This window comes from Eptatretus burgeri, chromosome 1, assembly GCF_056783735.1.
Source record: "Eptatretus burgeri isolate ZD-2024b chromosome 1, Ebu_testis_v1, whole genome shotgun sequence".
Classification (NCBI taxonomy): Eukaryota; Metazoa; Chordata; class Myxini; order Myxiniformes; family Myxinidae; genus Eptatretus; species Eptatretus burgeri.
Window position 1 is genome coordinate 89690846 of NC_140961.1, and position 27277 is coordinate 89718122.

The 27277-nt window shown below is 42.0% G+C and overlaps 1 protein-coding gene across 11 annotated transcripts in view; it reads left to right on the forward strand.

Annotated features, from left to right (window-relative positions):
- The window catches only part of LOC147034931 (DNA (cytosine-5)-methyltransferase 3A-like), a 516888-nt gene that overhangs the window by 298887 nt on the left and 190724 nt on the right, over positions 1–27277 (forward strand). For all 11 annotated transcript variants that reach the window (XM_085891359.1, XM_085891342.1, XM_085891335.1 and 8 more), the window contains one exon: positions 3185–3229. In XM_085891359.1, the coding sequence (XP_085747485.1) occupies positions 3185–3229 (45 nt within the window). The remainder of the gene's footprint in view (positions 1–3184; positions 3230–27277) is intronic.

The window sequence follows — 27277 nt, forward strand, 5'->3', positions numbered from 1 at the left end:
CTGATGGTCAGCTTATCCTTGCGAACATGCTCATCTTCATCCCTTTAGGCCTCTGTAACGTAGTCCAACTACCAGAGGTTACGTGCCAGGTTTTGTCTTTCATCAGTACCACATCCCCAGTCTGTAGGTTACAGAGAGTTAGCATTCCATTTCTGTCATGATGTTATGCTCTGAAGGTATTCCTTCTTCCAACTCAAACGAAACTGGTTTCCTCTGTATTAAACTCTTCTCCATCATTTGTGGGAGTACATATCGGCATCTTGGAAGATACCTGGACGTGACATTATAACTTGACTTCAGTCTTAGCAACTGATTGATTGACAAGGGCTCCAGTGATATAGGACGTCCATGTCTATGATCGAGGTTCTACGTCCATGTCCTTTTGCACTACACTCTCTTCCGCGTGCTTCCTGGACCTAGCACGGGTCACCACCACATGTCGGAATCAGATTAGGAGCCTCCTTTTCTTTTGGTTCTGCATTACTCTCAACAATCGATTCTTCCACCATTTATGGATTAACCATGACTTTATCACCAGCTAAATCATTCCCAATGATAAAACAAAACCCTTCCATTGGAAGAGTAGGTTGTATGCCCACAGGAACTGTTCAAGATACCAAATCAGACTCTCGATTAACCACCTGAAGAGGCGCTTTAACACAACGCACAAGTTCTTGTAATAACACACTGGGACCAGTCATCAGTCTTTCAGATTGCGGCAAAATGTTCTCCAGCATGAAACACTGAGAAGCCCCCGTGTCTCTCAATATTTTCACAGGTCGCCGAAGTGCATAATTACCTCGGGCTGACACAAAACCGTCTGTAGTGAAATGCCGATATCCTGTATTACAGAGGTCTGAGTCCAGCATCACCCCCTCCTCGGATGACCCCATTACCGTCTCTGGGCACCCTGTGTGTTTTCTACCATAAGGTAGTGCAGTTGACACACCTTGCTGCCTTCCCAGCTTATAGCACTGTGCTGCGGCGTGTCCGTGTTTCCTGCAGTGGGAACAAATCAGCACAGAGAGATCATTCACAGGTTTACTTTGCACCATATCTACATTTGCTTTCCCTCCGGCAAACTTTGCCTAACCCCCACCGGTCGGTGAGCTTTCCTGACAACCTTTGAGTCCGGTTCTCATTCTCTGATTAGTTTTACGGTCATTCTCCAAGTTACTCCTCTTTGGAAAACTTGGTTTGTTAAAATGCACTTTGTGAGTTAAAGCGTAATCGACAGCCACTGTGGCTGCAGTATCCAAATCATTCACTTTTTGTTTGTCTAACTGCATTCAACGGTCAGGAGACCAGCACTGCTTCAACTCCACCAGTAAAATCAGTTGGGTTATCTTGTCACCATCCGCAGTATCCTTCATACCACACCACCTATCAAACAGAGTCGCTTTTCCCCGAGCAAATTCCACATAAGTTTAACTTTCTTTCTTCCTATACTGCCTTAACTTCTGCCTGCACACCTCGGGTACCAATTCATCAGCTTTCAGAATGGCAGCTTTATCCTCATCATACTGATTACACACGTCCATGGGTAACACAGAGTAAATCTCCTGAGCATTACCTACAAAAACACTTTGCAATAACATAGGCCAAGACTCCTTAGACCACTGCAATCAATGCACCACTTTTTCAAAATTCAAAAAGTACCTCTCTACCTCAGTTTCCTTAAAGAGTATAACAAGTCTCACCTGACTGGTAAGGTCCAAAGCCTGTGGACTAGTCTGTTTTGGATTAGGTGTGGGTTGAATTCCTCTCTATATTTTCAACTCACATATCCTAAGCTGTCCCTAAAGCTCCCAGTCCTTAATCTCCAGCTCTTTTGCCTGCAACTCCATCTCTTTCCCCTTTTCTCTCTTCCACATTTCTCTTTGTCGTGCTTGGTTCTGCAGTGCCAGTGCCCTTGCCTCTAACTTTTGCAATTCCACATCATCACTCTGTATTAATTCAATGCAGTGTCAGGGAGATGTTTCTTCTCCACTAAATAGCTTAACACCAATGCCAAAACTTCCACTTTCTTTTGACTTGACTTAACCTCAAATTCACAATGTCAAGCCAAGTCTACCAGCTCAGATTTCTTTAACCCACTAAGTTTCTCTACACTCGATGCATCCATAAACTCAGTAGCATTAGATGCCAGAGTGATCGTTTGTAGTTTCACCTGGTTCTTTAACTCAATTCAGAATTACCATTAGTAATCGGAGTTCTTATTGAACGGACCCCAATATCGTTTATGAGTTCTTCTCAAACCAGACTGCAATGTCAGTTATGATTTTATCATCAGCGGAACCCACAAAATTTTTTTATGGATTTCTCAGGACACACTGACAAATCCGAGTGCAGAGTGGTCCGAGTACTCAATTGGTCTAATGAATTACAAATCCCGGACGAGCCCCCAATTTCTGTTATGTACGGTCTCCATGCCTCAGTGTATGGTGAAGGATGATGATGACAATGACACTCCCAACTTTTGAGGTCGATCTCGGACCCGGCTGTGACTTTTGGAATAATTTTTTACATTAACAATGTGAATAGAAAGTCCGCGGAGTGGACTTGACTTGTTTTGACCTTGACCTAACTTTAAGGTCATGACCTAATTATAGTCGTCTTAACATTTTCATTGATGAGGAATAAATATAACTATACTTCAGCAACAAGTGAAAGTTATTTACTTTGACATTTTCTTTTCTCACGCACAGTCATATGTGCCTTGTTAAAAGTAATATTTTCATCATGAATGGATCACTTCGATCATGCTCTCAAGTGCTCCATGTTATTCGAAGAATCTTAATTTATAATGGTGATGCATTGTGTTTTGGGAATATCTTAGATCCTCGTTGTTTGTTGTTTGAAAAACCATGCTGTATGCAAACATCATAAATCTTAACACTGTTTGTCTATCAAAGTGTTGTAGTACCATTTCACTGGATACATATTTTCTTTATTTTCTGTGTTTGATTGAAAAAAAAAAATCCCAAGTGTTGTCAGTTTAATAATGCTTAATCAGTGTTGCTTGTTCTGCAGAATAATATCATTATTAGTTTATTGTGTCACATTTTGATGACCACCAGCCATTCACTTGTGATATCACATTAAAATAAAATCGCTTTGACTTGCACCTACATTCCGAATACTGCATGAGACATTGACAGGGTACGTTTTCTCTTTTTTTCAGAACAGATTATGTTCGATGTGCGACGGAAAATTAGAAGCGTCGATGGTAAGTTGTGGAATTTCATTGTTGGCATATTAATTGCAGCAGTCGGGAAATTTCATCTGTGACACTGTGAAGATAATAGTGTGCATATAAAAATAATTTAATTGTGAGAAATACTTATTTTGTCAGAAGTTATCTTTCAACTTCACCGTCGGCACTTTGTGACTCTTAATACTGATGGGTCACTCACAAGAAGCAGAAGCAGGACTCGGCAGTGGGCCTCATGTAATGAATGATATTTTTTTTGTCACTGACTGGTTGTTGATAATGCTATCTTTTCATAAGTGACAAGTCTATCCCAAGTTACCCTGAGGGCGTTTGTGTCAACCATATGCATGAGTGGGTGAATTCAGACCATCTAGACAGATAACCCCCTCCTTAAAGTCATAAGTGGATTTTAATCAACTATGCATTCGCAAAATGGTAATTATTCTGAGTCTTGCTCGAGTCTTATGAACTAAGAATCCAAATCTTTAATACAACTACCTTCTGCCAGATTGGGCATTTTAACCCAAAATAAATTGGATTTGGCAGTTCAGCGTCCACACCACTCGGTCAAACCTACTACGTAAAAAATAAGGCATTTATTTCTCTGTTTGTACATCTCAAAATCATAGAAAAAACACGGCTGGGCCAATGTCCACCAAATTTTGCAAACGTGCTGGGGCGACATAGGTCGGCTCATGGGTATAAAAAAAAATCCCACCAATGATGGGGGGGGGGAAGCAATTTACATGTACAATTTTTGTCTGTACACGTGCAACAATTTATATTTGAAGTGACATACACATGTGGGTTTACTGACCCCTGCTGGAGACAGGGGGTGATAACTAGCTATGGCATCAAATACATTCGCCCCACCTCCCCAAATATCCTCTCCACCCCCAACCTCTCCCCCACCAACCCTCTCCCTCAGGCTGCTCACAGATGGAGCAGGTGTTTCTCGTGTATCTTAATTAACTAGGTTTGTAAGATATCTGCACAAATGCACCTTCAATTCCCACCTCAAAATACCTCCATTTTATTCGGTCATCTCTACCGAGATGACCTAATAAAGCTGGACCATATGTCCGTCCGTCCGTCCGTCAACAATTTTTCTTTCCGATCTTGATGAAACTTAGTAGGTGGGTAGAGGTCGATGAATGTTGCACAACGATATAACTTTTGTCCAGGTTCAAGGTCAGGGTCAAGGTCACGAGGTCACGTAAGTTATAAAAATCGCCATTTTCAAAACCTATCTAGTCTGCCATTCTACAAGATATTCAGCAACTGTTTATTTATTTTATAGTAAAAAATATTATCTTGTATCTAACTGGACAGATTTTTGAATTTCTGTCCCGTTTGGCCGCCACGTAACCTGGAAGATGGTCAAAAACACCTCCCGGTACAAAGAAAACTTTTTTACTTCCGATCTTTATGAAATTTGGTTTGTGGGTAGAGGTCGATGAGTGATACCCAACGACATATTTTTTCCCGGATTCGAGGTTAGGGTCAAGGTCACGAGGTCACGAAAGTTGTGAAAGTCGCCATTTTCAAAACCTATCTTGTCTTTCATTTTAGGAGATATCTGGCAACGGTTCATCAATTATGATGGTAAAAAACATTATAGAGATGACTGTCACCCCCACACGGGGGTAATTTTTATCTTGCCAAAACTAAGTTTTTGCAAGATATGTTAGTCAGCTTGTATGTTTTTTTTTATTTTTTATTTTTTTGTCTGTAATCACATATAAAAAATTATGCAGAGCACAGTTATCATTGGAAATTTTTGTAACTTCACATATCAGAGGCCTATAGAGGTCCCTTTCAACGCACAAAATTTTGAAGGTCAAGGTCAAAGGTCAAGGTCACTTTGTCGCAAATCAGGGGAGTCGACGAAACCCTTATTTTATGAGTCATTTTGATCGGATCGTCTTCAAACTTCATGGGAATATAGTTCATGGTCTGACGCTCAGCTGATTAATTTTTGGTGGCGATTGGCCTTGACCTTCATATGTTTTTTATTTTTATTTTTTATTTTTTTTTTGTCTGTAATCACGTATAAATCACTCTGCAGAGCACAGTTATCATTGGAAATTTTTGTAACTTCGCATATCAGAGGCCTATAGAGGTCCGTTTCAGCGCTTAAAATTTTGAAGGTCAAGGTCAAAGGTCAAGGTCACTTTGTCGCAAATCAGGGGAGTCGACGAAACCCTTATTTTTTGAGTAATTTTGATCGGATCGTCTTCAAACTTCATGGGAATATCGTTCATGGTCTGGTGCTCAGCTGATTAATTTTTGGTGTTGATTGGCCTTGACCTTCATGGTTAGCGCCTGAGGTCAAACATATTTGACCCCAAGGTCAAATTTTCAAGTTTTAGGAACCATATCGTGTAGTACCTCAAATTGAACACCTCGATGAGTGCTTTCTAGATATGTCAAACTTGAGACATTATGACGTCATTTGGTGACGTTATGAGGCAAACGCATATTTTTCATGGTTACTCTGTAGAACGATTCTCATCGGAATCTCTCGTAGGCAGATATTCCTCAAGGAGTCGCTCCTGGTGGATAGCAGCTCTGTTCACCTCAGTGTGACCTGAAAGAAGTCACACGTGGTCACCTTTTGGCAAGATACGGGTCACCCTGCGGGTGACATTGGTTTATATAGTATTTTAATTCGATAAATAATTAATTGGAAGGCATTTTTCAAAATATATTTATTCATATGGATAGTGGTTGAAAAGATAACTGGTTGCTTACATCAACGCAACTTCCATCAAAGCGTTGTTTTTAGCTCGCCCGTTCGAAGAACAGAGAGCTATAGCGATAACCCCGGCGTGAGCATCAGCGTCAGCGTGAGCGTGAAAATGTTAAAGTTTTTGGTGCAAGTTATTTCCTTTCTAATGTTTTTATCTCCCACACTATTTTTTACTAATAACAATATACAAATACATATATTGCTTTAAAATTATTTGGATCAGACTTCACTGCAATGCTTTATCAAAATATTATTAGACTAGTCTTTTAAAAACGATAAATGTATAAACAGGCGTGCATTGGGTGGCTTTGACACCAACTCTGGTTAATATAGGAGTACACCCACCCCCTATGGGAGCGGCAAGAAGGGTGATGTTATTATCCTCTTTGGGGTATATACGGGCCTCAAGAACGTCGGGTTTCTCCCTTTTATTTTGTGATAAACAGCAGTAGCGACTGTTTAAAAAGGTAATCATATGTGTTTGTGGTTTATAATATTTTTTACTTCTGGTAGGTGTGTCCCACAAATCACAACAATAAGCTATTTATACACGTGAACACGGCATTTGCCCAAGCAGGAAAAAAACCCTTTGGGAGGAGGGATATTACTCGTATTAATATTGTTTTGCACAGATATTAATATTATGATTTTATCATGAGTGTTATTACTTTTGTTATTAGAAGCGGCCTTGGAAAAATACCAGAATTAGCTATCTTAACACAGATTTAAACTTTAACACGAATTTCGCTCAAGTTGGAAAACCCCCTTGGGGAGGGCTAATGAAGTCGCTACAACGTCTATCGTGTGACCCTTAGTCCCTGTCAAGTTTGTTTGAAATTGGATAAGTAACAACTGAATGTATCACTGTCACAAATACACACAGACAGCCAGACACAAAATTGCGTATTTGAGGATGATTTCGTAAGGAATCATCAATTACATTTTTTTTTTTTTTACAATCTCCATTGTGCATACAGTGGCCTGCAAAAGTATTCAACCCCTCCAAAGTTTTCACATTTTGATGCCACCTGAGCTTATTTTATGATGCTTTCAAATCAAACTTAACACATAATCTTCACAAACTACTCCAAAGTGATGAACCTAAAAATGTGAATAAGTTAGATTAACAGAGAAAATCAGATGATTCTCATTTGCACAAGCATTCAAACCCTTTCCCAAATTAACTCAAAATCACTTCAGGAGAAAATTATTTTCATAAATATATGTGGAAAAATTACAGGCCCACACTAGGAATCCTCTGGCAAACTGGACCAGTGCTCTGCCATCTGAGTTATCTGGACGACCCACTGGCTAAGCAACGCAATTCTTCCACATACACAAGTGCCAATCTATTTTCCCCCCTGCTTCTGGGGCACTCAATGCCAATCATAGGAGCAGCTGGGGCCTGCTCTCGAGAGGGCAGAGCACTGGTACGGTTTGACGGAGGACTTAGATTCGATTCATGGTCTGGGCCCGCAATTTTTGCACATATAAATTTATGATGGTTCTATCCTGTTGATTTCTCATTATATTACTCCGCCCCCTGTGGTGTTTAATAGCGGAAATGGATGTGTCCCCTCCCCCACTCCCCCCACAAAGGGGGGAAGTCCCTCTCGATAGCAGGCCCGAGCGACTCCTATAGTTGGCAGTGCGTGCCCTGGAAGCGGGGGGGGGAGGGGAGAGATTGGCACTTGTATATGTGGAAGAATTGTGTTGCTCAGCTAGTGTGTTGCCCAGATATCTCAGATGGCAGAGCACTGGTATGGTTTGTTTGAGGACTTTGGTTTGATTCCCAGTCTGGGCCTATAATTTTTCCACATATATTTACGATGGTGCTATCCTATTCATATTTCAGAAGAAAATTATTTGTTTTTAAGGTTACCAAATAAGTGCAATCGGTGTCACGTGTATTTAATTGGTTTCACCTGTCTGAAATCAGTGGTTTTGTTACGATTTGGAAGCCTCTTGCACACAAACAGCCAGAGTCCCCACAGTTCAGTTATTTCGATAAGTATGTGTTTATAGTTAGGGTCCCATCCTTCTGTCTAATGGGTTAATTTAATCTGTGCGTGGCGGGTTTCTTTTATAGTCAGGTTTCTTACATCTTAAATCCATCCTTCGTTCTCGCACCATCGCCATCCATCGCCCACGTGCAACGTGTCATGTACAGGGGTGAGTTTCCCTCCGCCCACCATGAGCTCGTCCAATCGACAGCGGGCAGCCCGACAGCTGACCTGAGATCACCCCTCCCCGCAACAAGGGTGGATGGAGAATAGGGTGCTCCCCTGGTTGTTCCATCTGGCTTCTCAGACACGCATGGGGGGAGGGTGGTCGTTGCCCCCTCCCACTGGACCTCCTTCAATGAGGAGGCTCATCACCTCAAGGCCGACTCCGCCTTAGCCAGATGGAGTGTTCGGTCCGACCAATATGGGGAGGCCACTGATCACCCGACAAACCATCATCCAATCCGGAGGTGGGTTACCTCAGAGCGGTTCCCTCGACCCACGGAGGGGGGGGGGAGGAAGGATAAGAAAAGGTGGTGAGCTGTCATAAAAGAGAGAGAGTAGAGTCATCCTGGGGGATCCTAGGGATACTTTGGGGGATCCTGAAGAGTTGTGGAGTGCCTTCAAGACCACAGTCCTTGATGTTGTCGGTGGATGTCTCGGAACTCACCGTTAGGCAAAGAAGAATTTTGTCTCTCAAGGGACTCTGGATACCATTGCCCAGAGTCACAGCGCCAGGCTGAATGGCAGAGCTGAGCTGTTCAGGGAGCTGAGGCGTAAAACTGTACGTGCAATAAGGGTGAATAAAGATAAAGGCCTATGTGCGAGGAATCTGTGAGGGGGTAGAGCATCACCTGTGGTCAAGTGATTCTCGTCCTGTGTACATGGGAATTCACACATTGCGTCCAAGCCCGTCCATCGGTGTACTGTAGTTAGAGTCGAGGGTGGTGGGGTCTTGACATAGAAGTCCAAAGTGAAGGCCCACTGGTCTGGTTCCTTTGAGCGGTTGTTCCAGGCTGATCCACCAGCTGTCGAGTTGGATGTCATCCATCCCATCCATTTGGGACCGTACTCTGTGCATAGCATTGGTGCTGCTAAAGTAGTCTCCTTAGCTATTGGACACAACCCTGGACGGGTCGCCACTCTGACACAGTATAACAGCATGCTGGCAGTCATTTTGCAGACCTCGGAAAGATGATAGACCGAGTTTTCTCCACCTGTAATTAATTCAACAGCTGAGCTCGATTTGAACTCAGGACCCTGGGATCCCAAGCCCGCCACCCAAACAATTAAGCCAAAACCAGGGAGTTGGGCATCAGGGGTGTTACAATCCCTATTGTTGACCCTCCGATCAACTGTGCTCCACCTTCCTTTGTGGAAACACGGGCTGCGGTGAACCATTTGAAATGGGGTAAAGCTCCAGGGATCTGTGGCATCCGTGCTGAACTTCTCAAGGCTGGTGGAAATGCTGCACTTGTGTCCTTGCATGCAGTTCTGTGCTCTGACCGGAACACAGGTATCATCCCAACTGAATGGAAGATTTCCTTGTTGTCCCTCTCTGGAAAGGGAAGTGTGATCGCCAAGACTGCAACAACTACCGAGGGATGACACTGCTCTCAGTGCCGGGCAAGATCTTTGCTCGGAAAATTCTCGATAGGGTTCGCCACCATCTGCTTGAACACCAGTGTCCAGAGCATTTAGGCTTTATTCAAAATATATCAACAATTGACCGTATCCTTGCTCTTCGTGTCCTCACTGAACGCAGACGTGAGTTTCAGCAGGGGCTGATTGCAGTCTTTGTTCATCTCTGTAAAGTGTTTGATTCAGTGAATCGGGATGCTTTCTGGAGGATTCTTGGTCTTCGTGGGGTGCCCAAAGAAGGAACCCCAACAAGCAAAGAGCAAAGATGAAGTCATCAGGAGGAAGCTGGATAGGATTCACATTTCAGCTGCGACTCCTCTACCCTCAAACCCATCCAGGCACAGGCAAGTGTGCCTTAATAATAATAAAACAAAATAACAATAAAAAATAACCTAGATAAAAAATTTAAATAACTTTGGCTGCCAGACCATGCATCCGATCAAGTTGAAATTTAAAACTTATGTCCCACATCACTCCCAGATCATAATTGTGAAGTTTCACGTCGATTGATGAAGCGGTTCCAGAGAAAATATTATTTAATATTTTTCTTAAGTCCATAATGGCTGCTAAACCATGTGACCCTTCAATTATTCCTGAGCAAACTTGTACACCCATAGGTTGTGGAACATTTGTGTGAAGTTTCCCCTCGATCTGTCCGGCCATTCTGGAGAAGATTTTTGTAGGTTTTAGGGTAAATCCAATATGGCTGCCAAATCATGTAACCTTTGACATCATATGTGTGAACCTTTTGTTCATCATGCATAGTCGGCCATACATGTAAAGTTTCACCTCAATATGTTCAGCCATTTTAGAGAAAAAAAAAATTAGAGAAAATTTCCCCATGAGGAGTGCTTGCTTTGTGCCAAGTTTCAATTTTCTCCTTGGTGCGGTTTCAGAGATGCAGAAGTCCAATTTTTGGGGTTTTTCCAACATGGCCACCACACCACGTGACCTATGATGTCAGAATTGTCATTAAAACATTCTACATGAGTAGTCATTCATATGGTGAAAATGTCATCTCAATCCAACAAGTGGTTGTGAAGAAAAACACTAAAGTTCTGTGTGGACAAACAAACAAACAAAATCCCTTAAACTCAAATTAAAATTTAAAGTCAAATTAACCTTTTTTTGAAATGCACCCAATGTTGACCTTTTGGCCTCTGTTGACCTCAAATATAACTGATGCTTGAATTCAGTAACCTGATGTGGAAATGCTCTTCTAATTTCAATTCAATGGGATGAAAATTGGCAATTTAAAATTTTTGGCCTATGTTGACCTGTTGCCTGATATTGACCTCAAAAATAATCGGCGACTGAATTCAGTGACCTGATATGCAAATGCTCTTCAAATTTGAAGTCAATCAGATGAAAATTGAGCATTTTAGAAATTTAAAAAGTTGTTGACCTTTGGCTTACGATGACCTTTTGACCTTTGACCTCAAAAATAAGTAGGATTCTGTCAGACAAGCGATTCCACCATTTTGTGGTTTTGTGGAGATTGGCAGTGATATTCATGTCTCTGCTGGCTATGAGTCAGAGGTCAATAGATGTCTGGGTCGGGCCTGAGGCGTCATGGATTCACTGGATCATGGGGTGTGGCGCTGCTGGTACCTGTGAGGGTGACGAAAGTCCGAGTCTTCAGGTCCTTGGTGCTTCCCGTCTTGATCTATAGATGTCAGACTTGGATTCTGACAAAGGATCTGAGACGGAGACTTAATTCCTTTGGCACCAGGTCTCTTCGGAGAATCCTTGGCTATCGCTGGTCGGACTTTTTGTCCAATGAGCAGTTGCTGAGAGAGACTCGGATGGGATTTGTTACCTGCATAGTCCGTGAGCATCAGTTGCGGCTGTATGGACATGTGGGTGTATGGACAGGGAGTCTCGTGAGTAGAGGAGGCCAATGGGCCGACCATGTGCCTCGTGGTTGCAGCAGGTTGAGCGGAATCTCAAAGAGATGGGGATGGGCCTAGCATCTGCCAGGGGGATGGCCAGACGGAGGCCCCTGGAGTACCGGTGGAAAGTGAACGCAGCGACGCGCTGCTCTGGCGCATGCTCCCATACCTTACCTGAAGATTGGTTTTAAATTTTGACCTATAGGCAATTAAAGGTGAGTGGATAGACAAGACAAACAAATAGAAGCGATCAACATACTTGTCAAAAAATTTTTTTTTGCCTCGTAACAAACAAACATTTGAGGCCAGTTATGGGAGCATGCTCTGGAGCAGCGCGTCACTCCTCAACAAATGGAGTAAAAACTGAGTACTCCCTTCCTTCAGTGCATCGTGCATCACCTGGAAATGCAATTGGGAAGGAGCAGTGCACAATAGAGCAGCAAAGTTATAATGTGGTGAATAGTAGAAAATTGTTGTTATTACACGTAATGCAATGAAAATGAGGCACTGCAACGTCGACAGAGGATAAAGTGCAACTGACTTCGTGTGACTGAAGAACTTCCTGTTAAACAATACCCTGTTTTGTTTTCATTACTATGTCCCTTGGGGCTTCCCACTCTGCTTGCTGCCACATACAGCTGGCCATGTGTGAATGGGGGCTCTTGGAGACTTATGCCGACAATCTTGAGGTTTTGTCCTTTGGATTTGTTTCTCGTCATGGCAAAGTGGAGTTTGATCAGAAATGCCCATCATTATAATGGGCTTTTGCGCTAGTCCATCTAATAATTGAGCAAACATCGTATGTAGTTATGTATGTATATTTGTGATGAAAACGTTTTTTTCTTGTTCAAATTTTCTTGAACAAATTCCACCATGTTGTTTGTTTATATATACAGTGGGGAGAACAAGTATTTGATACACTGCTGTTTTTGCAGGTTTTCCCACTTCCTGTGTATATATATATATATATATATATATATATATATATATATATATATATATATATATATATATATATATATATATATATATATATATATATATATATATATATATATATATATATATATATATATCTAACGTAAGAAACACATTCGTGACTTCCTGTATTTATTTATCAGCACTATTTTTTTTGTTACTTTGACTTGATTAATCGAGATTGAGATGGAGATATGGGCAAAATAAAATATACGAAGTAATAACCTGGCCGGAAGAGCAAGGGATGTGGTGTACTGGGGGCATGTCTGCTCTGTACAGCTGGCAGTTCAAATTTCCATTCCAGTTTTTGTTGGATTTGTGTTGACCTTCCCTTCCATCTGTAACTGATAACTTAAAATCAAATAATTTGTGCTCATTTCCTTTTTACTTATATGTGTTGGGTTCTGACTTATGATTTACAGGATAGATTATATATTCAATCAGAGCACAAAATATATTTGGCCAACCTCCCCTACCACACCCCCCTCCCCCGCTCCTCCACACAACACCATCCTTTCAAATCAATCAGATTAAAATTGCTATCTGCCTTCCACCATTCCCCGATTCCCCCACAACCACTGATCCACCATCGCCCCACCAACCCACCTCCACCATTCTCCCCCTTCCCTCCCTCCAGGAGAAAGCAGGCATGGTCAAGGATGCCTATGCCTCTGCAGCGATGTGTGGTGAGGTGCGCAAAGCGTGCCAATCCACGCCGGTCGGTGTAAGGCAGATTAATGAATGTGGCTGTGAGCAGTGGTTTGCTCATAGATTTAAGTTAGGGGGTGGGGGTGTTTTATCCAAAAAATTTAAGCTGAGGCAGGGAGGTTGTCGGGGGTGTATATGATAGTGTTTTGGATTTCAAAATCTGATCCGACTAATGCACACAACATCCAGGTCCTCAGACAGTTGTTTCCATAAATGCATGTTCAGAATAGACCCATCCCCTTGTCTGGTGGGATTCTAACGAGTTGATGTGTTGGAGAAGGGTAAAGAATAGGTTCATTTTCTTTCTTATGCGATAACCTTTTCCTCTTTACGACACGTTCATGACGTATGGTTTTGTGTTAGTTTTCATGTCTGCATGAGCGATATTCACCATTCTTGCACATGAGAGATAGCCGTTAACCCAACGAAGACTCATTCTATCCCTTTCCATCAAGACACATTGGCTTTGAAACCGATGATTTATTTACACTTTGGACTTACAGGACATTTGGTTATACACACTGCTGGCTTTTCCTGAACAGTTATTCAGACAGTCAGACATGGCTGTGGATCATTTACCTCAGGCATCCACCTTTATCCATCGCCGTTTGATGCCCCGTTCAGCAGCTCGATGGACGCTGACTGTTTCTTGTTCGTGTTTGGCTGAACGCGGAGGTGATTGTTGCTGTTGATGTTTTGTGAGTGCTTCACGTTTTCGCTTAGTTGTTCTGACAAATGGCTGCTGTCTGGCGCTCGTCAAGTGCCCTGAACATGGCGTCGTAAGGCAGGCCTGTGTTAATTGGGAATTTCATCTTGTTTGATGGTGGAGAAGGAATGATCGCGAGATTGACAGTTGGAGGTCACGTGCAGCGATGCGCCAATAGGCAAGCTGGATTTGGCTGAAGTCTGCTTGAGGCTCCGCCCACAATGGTCGCCTGTGGAAAGTACGGGAGGACCACCTTCCTCACAGTTGGTGACGGTTCCTGATGGTCGGTGAAAGCTGCTGATGGTTTCTGAGAGCTCCTGACAGCTCACAGCTCCTGATAACTCCCGATGGTTCCTTACAGCTCCTGATCATTGGTTACAACTCCTGATAGCTCCTGATGATTGGTGATGGTTGGATTGTTCACAGCTCCTGATAGCTCATTGTTTTGTTCACAGCTCCTGATAGCTCCCGACGGTTACTTACAGCTCCTGACCATTGGTTACAACTCCTGATATCTCCTGACAGTTGGTGATGGTTGGATTGTTCACAGCTCCTGATAGCTGATTGTTTTGTTCACAGCTCCTGATAGCTGCTGACGGTTCCTTACAGCTCCTGATCATTGGTTACAACTCCTGATAGATCCTGACGGTTGGTGATAGTTGGACCGTTCCTGCTGGTTCTGCTCGGTACGTGGCTCTTGGCGTACCAGATTCTTGGCATCCGTGCTTCCTGGGGGTGACGACGTGACGCCAGTTGTTGTTTTAGCATGTTTGTGGGTGGGTGCATGGCGTTACAGGATGCTGGCAGTGGACCAAGGAACGCTCACACATTTTGGGTCATTTTAGTAGACGCACAACGACTTCTGCCTTGGTAAGCCGAGACTGGATTTATTTTCCCCCTGAATGATCTGCTGGGTACCCATGTCTTGCGTTTAATTGTGAAGTAAGGCATAGTGATAAGCATCTGCTCTTTGTCTATTTTTCTATAAATGCTTGTTAAATTCTTTATTTGTTTGCGATTATTTTGATTGATTTGAATTCATCCATTTACACCACAAGAAAATAAAATGTTCTTCAGTTTATTTATTTTTCTAAATAATAAATTTCATGTTGACATTTCAACATGTCTGTGCTTGTCATTTCCATCTATTGATCCAGCATTGTCCGAACCTAGATAGATTGGGAGGTAATTCCCAAAATAATTAACTTGTCATGGTGTACCAGCGGTAAATGCTCAGCTGCCCTACTTAACATTTAATTAAGATAAGATTGTTGCTTTGCCGAGGGCGCATTCCCTGGCCAGGAGGCCACATGACCTCAAGTTAAATGGCAAATTATATGGTGGACACTGGAAATCGTGGTTAACTGATTGGCATTCGTGGTTGTAAAGCAACCCACCGTACCACAAATTTAATTGTGGGCAGTGGCCCCAGGTCCGGTTCTTCCGAGGAGAAACGAGGATTAACCCCTCACAATACACTCGGTACCAGTGGTTGCAACAAACGTTTACTGCTGGGGTTAAAGGGGTTGTTGGGATAATTCGGGGGGGGGGCGTGTGGGGAAATCCCTGGCTGTGAGGCCTGTGTTGATTACACCATTAGCACCATGCATCGGCAGTTCTGCCGCACGCATTGTTCGGGACATCCAGGAAATAAATGCAGGATTAATCAAGGCTGAATGATGTGAAAATATAGAATTTTTCTGCTTGTTTATAAAGTTTTGTGTGGGTGAGGAGATATTTCTTTTTTCTGGGTGAGATATTTATTTATTTAGATGGGTTTTTTTTGGGGGGGAGGGTGGAGGGGGTGCAGACAGCGAGGGGGAATAAACCATCTTGGGGAGGGAAAACACTCTTGATACCAAGTTTGGGCACCATCTGTCAAAGGATGTGACTGGGAAATTAGAAGAAAAATACACAGTAAGGGGGTAATGGGTGTGGGTGTTGGGGCAGGAGCTCTCCTGGGGGAGTAAACACTCTTCATGCTAAGTGTGAGTGAGCCCCATGAGTGAAAGGGTGTACCCGGTATATGTAACCAAACACATGGTGTGGGGCGGGTAAGGGGTATGGGGTGGTGTGGGGAGTTTGGGGAGAGGATTGTGGTGCAAAACTGCCCTCGGGGAGCGAACAAACGACGTGGCAAGTTTGAGCCCTGTGGGTCAAAAGGTATGGCCGGTGAATCAGAACAAACACACAATAGGGGGGCGGGGGTGATGGAGGTAATGAGGTGGGGCAAAGTGCAAAACTATGCTGGGAGAGACGACAGACACCCCTTATGCCAAGTGTGAGTGAGCCCCATGGGTGAAAGGGTGTACCCGGTGATGTGGATTTTTCACCCACCCCATTGTGATCGTTGAAGGATTTTTCCTGGTTGATTGTGGAATCCTATTTAACTTCAGTCAGAGTTTAACGTTTGTCCGATTTGGTTATAAAATCCTGCATAAAACCCATTGACACTGAAAACCCATGTCCACACAAGTCCTTCCTTGTGAAACAATTTATTTTCTAATTATCCAACATACACTTCTCACCCTCATACAATGAACTTAAGAATCCCCATTGATCGCAATATTATTTGGTTCTATTTCATTTATTCTTACTTTTAGTTAACAGTTGGACCAAGTGTATTCAGTGAAAGGGTGTACCCAATTCAATTCACTTCCATATTACATCAGAGAGTTTTATTCTAACTTGGTACTTGGTCAGTTCCAAGGAGCACAAGCCACTGAGATTCTAATACTTCCTCAGGTACTTGCACTGAAACAATTTTACATTTCAAAGCATTTTATACTTTCATGGGAGAGTGGTGGGGGCTATCAACCCAGACTGCAGACGTGTCGTTTTAGGCGAGAAGCCACAACGTACATTTTGAGGAAAAGGTTCGCTGTTATCAGCTCAGGTCACACCGCTCCAGACCAAGACATTTATCAACATTTACGGCAAAAGTCTCTTGGCCAGAAAGGACAGCCAATTCAACTTATAGCATAAAACTTACATTTCTAAAACTCCATTTGTTACAATTTAGAACACATTTATATAATTTTTCCCCCCACATCAGTATATGTAACCAAACACACATGGTGTGGGGCGGGTAAGGGGTATGGGGTGGTGTGTGGAGTGGGGGAGTTTGGGGAGAGGATTGTAGTGCAAAACTGCCCTCGGGGAGCGAACAGTCTACACGGCAAGTTTTAGCCCTGTGGGTCAAAAGGTATGGCCAGTGAATCAGAACAAACACACACAGTAGGGGGGGGGGGTTGATGGGGTAATGAGGTGGGGCAAAGTGGGAAACTATGCGAAACTGGGAGAGACGACACCCCTTATGCCAAGTGTGAATGAGCCCCATGGGTGATAGGGTGTACCCGGTATATGGAAGCAGATACACATGGTGGTGGGTACAGCTGGTGTGTGTGTGTGTGGGGGGGGTGGGGGGAGTTGGTGGATTGTTGGTGGAGGTTTATAGTGCAAAAGTGCAAAACCATCCTGGAGGAGTGAACAGTCTTCAGTGAAAGTTTGAACCCCGTGGGTCAAAAGGTGTGGCCGGCAAGTTAGAGTTGGGGCAGGAGTTTGTGCAAAGTGCAAAACTATCCTATGGAAGTGGACACTCTTCATGCCAAGTGTGAGTGAGCCCCATGGGTGAAAGGGTGTACCCGGAAAATGGAAGCAAATACATGGTGGTAAGGGAGAGGGTTGGGTCGGGGAGGGGGCTCTGGTGTAGCCAGAGGATTGGGGTCGGGGAGGGGGCATTGGTGTACCGAGAGGGTGGGGGCGAACGGGGCAGCCACCCTGAGTTTCACTTTTGGTGGGTGGCAAATTTGTTTTGTTGCATCTATCATCTGTCATCTATCGACACTTCTCAAGACAATTTTCCCATAGCGCATGGAAATACAACAGAGAGGTGTTGAACTGTGCAAATGGCCCTCCCTCAGTTTGCTGACCAATGGTTGTGGCCAATGATGTCCCGGAGAGAGTGGGTGGACGAAAAGTGCGCGGCTTGCTGGGAAACTAAACTCGAAGACGAGGCAGTGAAGCGTTCGCGTGTCATTGCTGTGTTTGTAGCTCATTCCAGTTCATTGTTCATGTCTCATTCTTGTGTTCCCATCTCATTCATGTGTTCGATTCTCATTCCAGTTCGCCGTTTCACGTTTGCATCTCATTCCTGTGCTGGGAAGGCCTGGTATTGTTGGTCTCTCTCTGTCGAGTGCAGCCTGTGGCTGCTGGTTGCATCATTGGTTGTGATGCGTCTATGCCGCTGATACAGTGTCCCCCTTACCAGTACACTGGTGCTCATTTTGCCGACCTCGGAAGGATGTCAGGCTGAGTCAACCTCCTGGTGTATTTTAATTCAGCGGCCAATGGGGCTTGAACTCAGGACCCAAGGATCCCAAGCCGCCACCCTAACCACTAAGCCAACACCAGGCTAGTATTGTTGGTAAGCATGAGTTTGTTTACACTCATCAACTGTTCCATCCAACCTTTACGGTTTGACCTCGACCGGGTGAACAGTGACGTCCATAACTCCATGTACACCAGCAGAAAAGTCCATCGGAATGACCGGTGACCCTTCTTTATTTTTCACTATTCAGCCAAGAAAACTCACCCTAAATCCGAAATGACATACAATAACCTTCCATCAAGTGCCGACCTGTAGCTGCTGACGAGCTCGGTGCCGACGTCGTACAGAGCTGGAGACAGACTAGCTGCAGACAGACTCATGGATAATGTTATGGTGCAGAACATACAGGTTTAATAAACAGGAACAATATGAAATATTGGATCGGCAACATGAGGAAACGACCCAACACACCCACCAGATAAGTGACATGAACATTAAATTTGGGTTTCTCACATCACGTGGTTACCTGATGGAACTATCCAACGACAGCGACATTGTCATTAAAATACACCATCTCACAGAGATGTACGATGATATTATCACCAGCGTGCTACAGAGGGAGATTCACATCAAAATGGATGAGGAAACCACTGGGAAGGAAACCGTGGACTGTTCGCATCTCTCAATAAGTTCTAGCTAGGTAGATTATTTGGGGTATTTTGGGTCTTCGCGGTCTAACACATCAATTTGTATTGGTACTGGAAGGCATATGAAATCCTTCAATATGTTGTGAAGGGGGATTCGAGGAATCTTTCCCAAACCTCTCATCACACAGAGGACGTTTCTCACCATGTATGTGAGCGTTGCAGCGTGTGAGAGGAGCTTCTCCAAACTTAAACTGATAAAGACCTACCTCAGATCCACAATGAGCCACTATCGGCTCAGTCATCTAGTCATCTTCTCTACTGAGCGTGAACTAGCTGAGTCAATCGACTTTGAAGCTGTGATAGACGAGTTTTCCTCACTGGAGGCTAGAAAGAGGTGAACCACACAGTCACAACAACAACCAAACACATTTTGAAAGCTGGACATCTTTATTTGCAAATGTTCTGTATTTAATTTGATTTGTAATAAAGTTATTTCATTGTGTTTAATTCAGCATGTGAGTTACGAGGGGCAGAAATTTAACATCTCACTCTGAGCGGCATTTTTCCTCGATACACCACTGGGAGGGGGGTTAGGAGTTTGGGGGGAGGGTTTATCATGTTTTAGTGAATAGTCCATGCCAAGTTTGAGCCCCAAACAGACACACACACACACACACACACACACACACACACACACACACACACACACACACACACACACACACACACACACACACACACACACACACACACACACACACACACACACACACCTCAATTACATATAACATAAAGATGTTCAACTACTGATTTACAAATGTTGTCATACAAACTTTATCGATGTGCTTGCATTGAATAGGTACTGTAATACTTTATGGATGATCTAACATCCTGAATAGTATGTACTTTAGAGCCGTGCTACTGAAAGTGGTGGCATGCGGACCGGTGCCGGTACGCGAGTCATCGACTGCTGGTCCGCGGCGAGTTTCCAGTTTCACATTATCATAATATGTAACATGTAATATATAAAATGAAAATGTACAAAATCTTGAAAAATAATATATTTAAGCTGACAAATTCAAAATACGAGAGAGAGAAGTCTGTCAACGTTGGAAGTTATACCACAACCGAAAGTGAAGGTAATATAATTTGAATTTCAGCGGAGTTGCCAGGTGGTGCTCTTTTGTTTTGCCAAAATGGGTGTAATTATAATTGTACAGTTGTCATGAAAGTTTTAAAATATTCGTATTGTTTCTTTATATTATAGAAAAACTTCTTAAAACAAACTCCTAATACCAACAGTAGTTAAGTTATTCATGTGTTACGGTTCTCGGAACCGTAAGCATCCAAACATACAGTTGTCACAAAGTCAGTTATGATGTGAAGTATATGTGTAGACAGATCCCTTCCTTGTGTTGAGTGTGAAGACACTGGGGTGTATTGCGATGTTTTTTTTAGCAAGGGTAATAAATCTTTATATCCCATCCCCCATCACGATCCACTGTCCACCTGCATCTCTGGAGCCTCGTGTTTCCAAGGCAAAATCTTGCAGCAGTTCCATTTCCTCGGCTTCCCCAAACGTTACAATTTCTTCTTGGCTGTACCACGGTTCACCTTCCTCAAACACGCATGGAGTGAGCGGGCTTTCCCGGCCTGGCCGAATTCCTGCCCAGAAAGGGGCGGACCCATGAAGGACCTGTCAAATCGGGACTCTTGGTATTTCATTATAATTTTGCCTGCATTGACTGTGGGTGAACAGTCAGGGTGAACAGTCAGGGTGAACAGTCAGGGTGAACAGTCAGGGTGAACAGTCAGGGTGAACAGTTACGTTGAACAGTCAGGGTGAACAGTCAGGTAAAGGTTGGAAAATAACATAGGTTTAATGGAAATATTGATTTTTGAAGCTTTTATCACTAGAGGTTGTTTAATTATCTATTGTTTTGAATTTTATTGTATTGTTCATTCGGTCATCTCTACCGAGATGACCTAATAAAGCCGGAACAAATGTCCGTCCGTCCGTCCGTATGTCCATCAACAATTTTTCTTTCCGATCTTGATGAAACTTAGTACGTGGGTAGAGGTCGATGAGTGTTGCACAACGATATAACTTTTGTCCGGTTTCAAGGTCAGGGACGAGGTCACGTAAGTTATAAAAACGCCATTTTCAAAACCTATCTAGTCTGCCATTCTACAAGATATTCGGCAACTGTTTATTGATTATGATAGTAAAAAATATTATCTTGTATCTAACCGGACAGATTTTTGAATTTCCTTCCCGTTTGATCGTCACGTGATCTGGAAGATGGCCAAAAACGCCGATGCGATTCGCAAAGAAGGAAGGAAGGAGAAATTAAATATAAATAAGATGGAATAGGCAAAGCGTTGAAGCGAATGTAGAATTCTTCTTACATTTGCTTCTGACTTTACATAAAACTTGTTCACAACTGTATACTTGCCAACTATACCATGGTACGTGTAAGCGACGCACAGCTGATGATTTTGACGCAATTTCCGGTTACTTCGGCCTGGATTCGGGATCAGCGAACAAATAATGTAAATCACGATTAAAAAATATTTTTGATGATGCGGGAGATATTTTTATTAAAATTAACTTTGGGGGAAAATAATTGAATAAATAAATAAATAAACGATCACTTCTGGTCAAGAATAAAATTAATTAAAAGTTCCGGAAAGAGTTTCAAAATCACTCCCGGTAATCTTAAATACAAAATAAACACTTCCTGTCATGAAAAAATCACTTTCGGAAGTATAAAATTTACTTTGGGAAAAAAATAATTGAATAAATCAATAAACACTTCCGGTCATGATCTCCCAGCATGCATCATTCCCCATGAAAAAAACTGGAAACAAAAAAAAAACAGCAACAAAACAAAAAACGGAAGCAAAATGGTCATGGCCAACGACACGGATTCACAATTGCCAAGGTATTGTGTTGTTTTTGTTGTTTCCTATTCTCTCATGTGCACGCGTTAAGTAATATTCACAAGATAGAAATAAAACCCAATTGTGTTTATACACCGCACAGCGTTTAACAACAACCGGAAGTAAAACGTCTTAGCTAACGACACGGATTCGGAATAGCCGGGGCTATTGTGTTGGTGTTGTTGTTGTTGTTGTTGTTGTTGTTGTTGTTGTTATTTCCTATTCTCTCACGTGCACGCGTTAAGTATTAAGCTCACTTCGTTCGCTATAAAACACATTTTTAGCCTTTTATATTTATACATTTTCCGCCGAAGGTGCAAAAGTTTCAAAACCCGAAATGTAAACATCGGCATTTATTTTCAAAATATAATTTCATGCGCGCGCACCAAAATGCCGAGTCATCTTTAACCAAACTGCGCAGTTCGAGCTTCACAGTAGAACTGCGCAGTAGTCTTCGGTCATAACTGAACATTGAGAACGTGTGGTATTATAGAGATGTCCGTCACCCCCACACGGGGGTATTTTTGTTATATTCTATTTGCACTGATTCTACCATATACAGTTCAAATATTAGCTCAAATATTACAAATAAGCATTATTTTAGTCCATCATTCCAGGGTTATGGAATTGATATAAATTATTATATATCTCTAATTTACAGATGGTCAAGCGAGGCCCAATGGACATGTTTATCAAGCCGAGAAATCCGGTTGTTGACCACACAAGTAATTCTGAATCAGATGACGGAAATGTAAATCAAGCTGAAGTATTGCCGGCAAAAATAATTCGTACTAGCTTTACTCGGAAATATGACTCCTCATATATTCAATTCGGTTTTGTAGCCACGAATGATGGGGGAGTGCCAAAACCGCAGTGAGTTATTTGTGGAGATGTGTTGGCTAACGACTCAATGAAGCCGTCAAACCTCAAGAGGCATTTAAATACAAAACATAAAGAAATGAGTTCAAAGTCGAAAGATTTCTTTGAAAGAAAGCATGGTGATTTAAAAGGCCATCAGAAACAGATCTTTGAAGTGTCACACACAAATATTTGTGCTTTGCGGGCTTCTTAAAAAGTAGCACTTCGAGTTGCTAAGGCTAAAAAGCCATACACAATTGGTGAGACGCTAGTGATGGGCTGTGTTAATGGAAATGGCTGTCTGCATGGAAATGCTGGGTCAGGTGGCTTCAAGGAAAGTGGCTCAGGTGCCACTTTCAAATGACACTATAGCTCGACGAATTCACGATCTGGCTCAGGATATGGAAGATCAACTCATAGGACAGATTAAGTTAGCAAAGTACTTTTCTTTGCAGCTTGATGAATGTACAGACGTTGCTAATATGGCAATTCTGATGGTGTATGTGCGCTTTGAAGATGAGAGTGATTTGAATGACGAGTTTTTTTTCCTCTGCTTCACTACCAACACAAACTAGTTCTGAAGTGTTCAAGACTGTGAGCGACTACATCGTTAACAAATGTAGGTTGGTAATGAAGTTTTGCATCGGCGTATGTTCTGATGGCGCTGCCGCAATGATAGGACGGCATTCAGGAGTGGTTACCCAGATCACTGTGAGCGACTACATCGTTAACAAATGTCGGTTGGATATGAAGTTTTGCATCGGCGTATGTTCTGATGGCGCTGCCACAATGATAGGACGGCATTCAGGAGTGGTTACCCAGATCAAGGCGCTGGCCCCAGAATGCAAGTCAACGTACTGCTAACTTCACCAAGAAAGTCTTGCAACAAAAAAAAATGTCAACAGAACTAAACAGTGTGCTCAGCGAGGCTGTAAAAATTGTGAATCATGCAAAGGCAAATGCTCTAAATTCGAGACTATTCACTGCATTATGTGATATGGGAGCTGATCATAAACAGCTCCTATTGCATGCCAATGTACGTTGGTTATCAAGGGGAAAAGTCCTGTCAAGAGTATTTGAACTACGAAACGAACTGGCCGAGTTTCTTCAGGACAAAAAAAACCAAACTGATCACAAATGTTCCGAAATGTGAATTGGCTCGCGAAGCTGGCTTATTTGGCTGATATCTTTGTCATCTTTAATGATCTCAACACCTCCATGCAGGGAAGGATGGCTTCGTGATTTACAATGGCAAACAAGATCGACGGACAAAAACGAAAGCTCGAAGCATGAAAGAGTCGAGTGTCAATAGATTGTTATGACATGTTTCACCAATTATAGCGGCAGTCATCGCTGATGCAGGAGAAGACCTTAATGTTACATCTCTACGAAACGTCATTAGAGAACACGACGAATTTGGCAGAACGTTTTCAGCATTACTTTCCAGAAGAAGAAGATCCACGGAAAGGGAATGAATGGATCCAAAATCTGTTTATGCCATTGAGAAATGACTTAGGTGTCACAATGAGGATAAATTGTTGTAGCTGTCTGCTGACGAAGGATTGAAGAGGAGTTTCTAAACTACAACAGCACTTGCTTCTTTTTGGATAAAAGTGAAAGCAGAATATCCTGAGCTTACTGAAATTGCTCTGAAAACTCTTCTCCCATTTTCTTCAACCTCCCTCTGCGAGACTGGCTTCTCAACCATGAGCATCATTAAGACAAAGTACAGGAATAGTGTGGATATTCATTCTCCATTGTGCGTGGCACTGTCCTCAATTGAACCACAATTGGATAAGCTGACAAAGAAGAAGCAGGCTCACCTTTCACATTAGTAAAAGTTAAGGATTTAACATGCCTATATCATCAATTTCATATTTTAACATTATGACATTTTCAAAGTTGTCTTCAATCTAATGTTGCCTATTTCCTTTCAATCTTTCTTTTAATGTCTTTATTCACTGGAGTTTAAGATTACTAAAATATATAATTTTTTCAACTGATCTTATTCATTATAATTTTTCATTTTATTACTTATTTCCCAGTATACATATGTTCATAATATCTATGTCTGAAGGCTTTGCTAGTTAGATTTTTTATATATATATTTTTTTAATATTGTAATACTGTATTACTCGTTTACAATATATATATATATATATATATATATATATATATATATATATATATATATATATATATATATATATATATATATATATATAAAAATGTGTCAACTTTTACTATATTCATTATATTTTTATATTTTTCCGGTATAAATTAATATTACTACGGATGTTCAAACAATATTTTCTCGGATGATAAACAAATAATAATATGGCACAAATATGGTACCGGTCCCTGGCACATTGGAAAAAAACCTGCCGGTCCACCACATCAGTTAGTTTGAGAAGCACTGCTTTAAAGAAATATGTGTGTGTTGTTGCTGTCGATTGGCCCCGTAACTGCCTTGCACGGACAGGGCTGATATTATTCCATGTTAACCACAGCCACATAGGTCTGATTGGCCCTTGGGCAAATGTGTCTGGCAGCCCCACCCCTATTAGACTGTAAGACAGTCCTAGTCCCACCCACCATTCTGATCCATTCCTATTCCTTTACAAAGGAATACAGTTGTGTGTACTTTTGTGGAATCCTTTCAAGCTATTAAAATTTCGATCAGTTTGCACCTTCCCATGACAAAATGCAGTAGATTCATGTTTAAACCAAGTTCGTCGCTTATGATTAAAGCAGTTTTGAGTTAGGCAGTCAGAAAATAATAATAAGACGAACTAGAACTGCCACTTTATAACTGCTGGCAGTGATGACCGGGTACCCAGACGTCCGCCTTTGATACAACATGAGACTTACTGCAGATGATAGTTGCAAAGTTTCGCTTCGATAGGATCAGTGGTTCCAGAGAAAACATTATTTAATATTGATACAAATGCAGCCTTGCTTTGATACAACGCGGAACTGACGAGTTACGAACTGGGTAACACAAAGTGTTCAAGCTATTTATTACGCATGCAGTTAGCCCTTTTTCCTGGGGACATTGTCGGTATCAATTGAATTACTATTCCTGCACCATCAAATGCATGCAGGTGCAGCCAAGTGAGCCTTCTGGAAAAAAAATCTAAAAGTTCTCAGATTCAAATCATTAAATAATTCTGGTTGCCAAACCGTGTGGCCGATCGGGTTGAAAGTTTAAACCTATGTTTCCCATGTCGGCTAGATAATAATTTTGAAGGTTCACATATATTGACACAGCAGTTCCAGAGTAAATATTACTTAATATTTCCCCTTCAATCCAACATGGCTGCCAAACCATGGGGCTGATTGAGTTGAAATTTCAACTCTTCATTTCACATGAATGTTCCATCATAACTCTGAAGTTTCACATTTATTGATGCAGTAGTTCCAGAGGAAACAATTAATATTTTCCTTCAATCCAATATGGCTGTCAAATGATGCGTCATACATCAAAGTGGTGAGGCGGGGCGGGGCGGAGTGGGGGACTTTCTGTTTGACATGGGGAGGCGGTCATACATGTAGAGTTTCGCCTCGATCTGTTCAGCCGTTTCAGAGAAGAAGACTTTTTAAATTATTAATTTTCAATCCAATATGGCTGCCGTACCTTGTGACCTATTACAACATAAATTTAAATTCTCCCTCTAATGGGGTAGTGGATCATGCTTGTTAAGTTTTGTGTTGATCAGACAAGGTGCGTTTTTCTATCCAAGATGGAGGCCAAACCATGTGACTTTTGACATCATAATTTTTACCATACATGCATACATGGTTGTGTATAATAGTTGGCAAGTTTCACTGCGATAGGATAAGTGGTTCCACAGAAAATATTTAATATTTTTCTTGAATCCAATATGGCTGCCAAACCATGTGACCTATCAATTATTCATTAACAAACTTATATTCTCTACTCTTGTGAAGTTTCCCCTTGATCTGTCAAGCTGTTCTGTGGAAGATGTTTGAAGGTTTTAAGGTAAATTCAATATGGCCGAGTAAATTCAATAACAGAAGAAAAACAATAGGTTACCCAGTCCATTTGGCTGGGTATCCTAATAAACAGAAGAAAAACAATAGGTTACCCAGTCCATTAGGCTGGGTACCCTAATAAACAGAAGAAAAACAATAGGTTACCCAGTCCATTAGACTGGGTACCCTAATAAACAGAAGAAAAACAATAGGTTACCCAGTCCATTAGGCTGGGTACCCTAATAAACAGAAGAAAAACAATAGGTTACCCAGTCCATTAGGCTGGGTACCCTAATATGAAGAATGAAAAAGGACATTTTTGGGTCTCATTTTTCTTGCTCAACGATGATGTCCCAAAATTTAATGAGTGTTATTGGATGGAGACTTCTCCGCAGATTACTGGTGGGTAATTTATAGGTTAATATGTTCTATCGAGGTAGATTTTTTTTTTTTTGAGTATTTATGTTGTACTAGTGTGGATCATTTTGCTGCGCTCTCCTCTCCACACGTCTTTGCAGAAATTGACGTCACAGATTTGATTTGCTGTGTTGTCATGATTTACACCAATCATTATACAAACATTTATTTTCCACAAATTTACTTGTAATA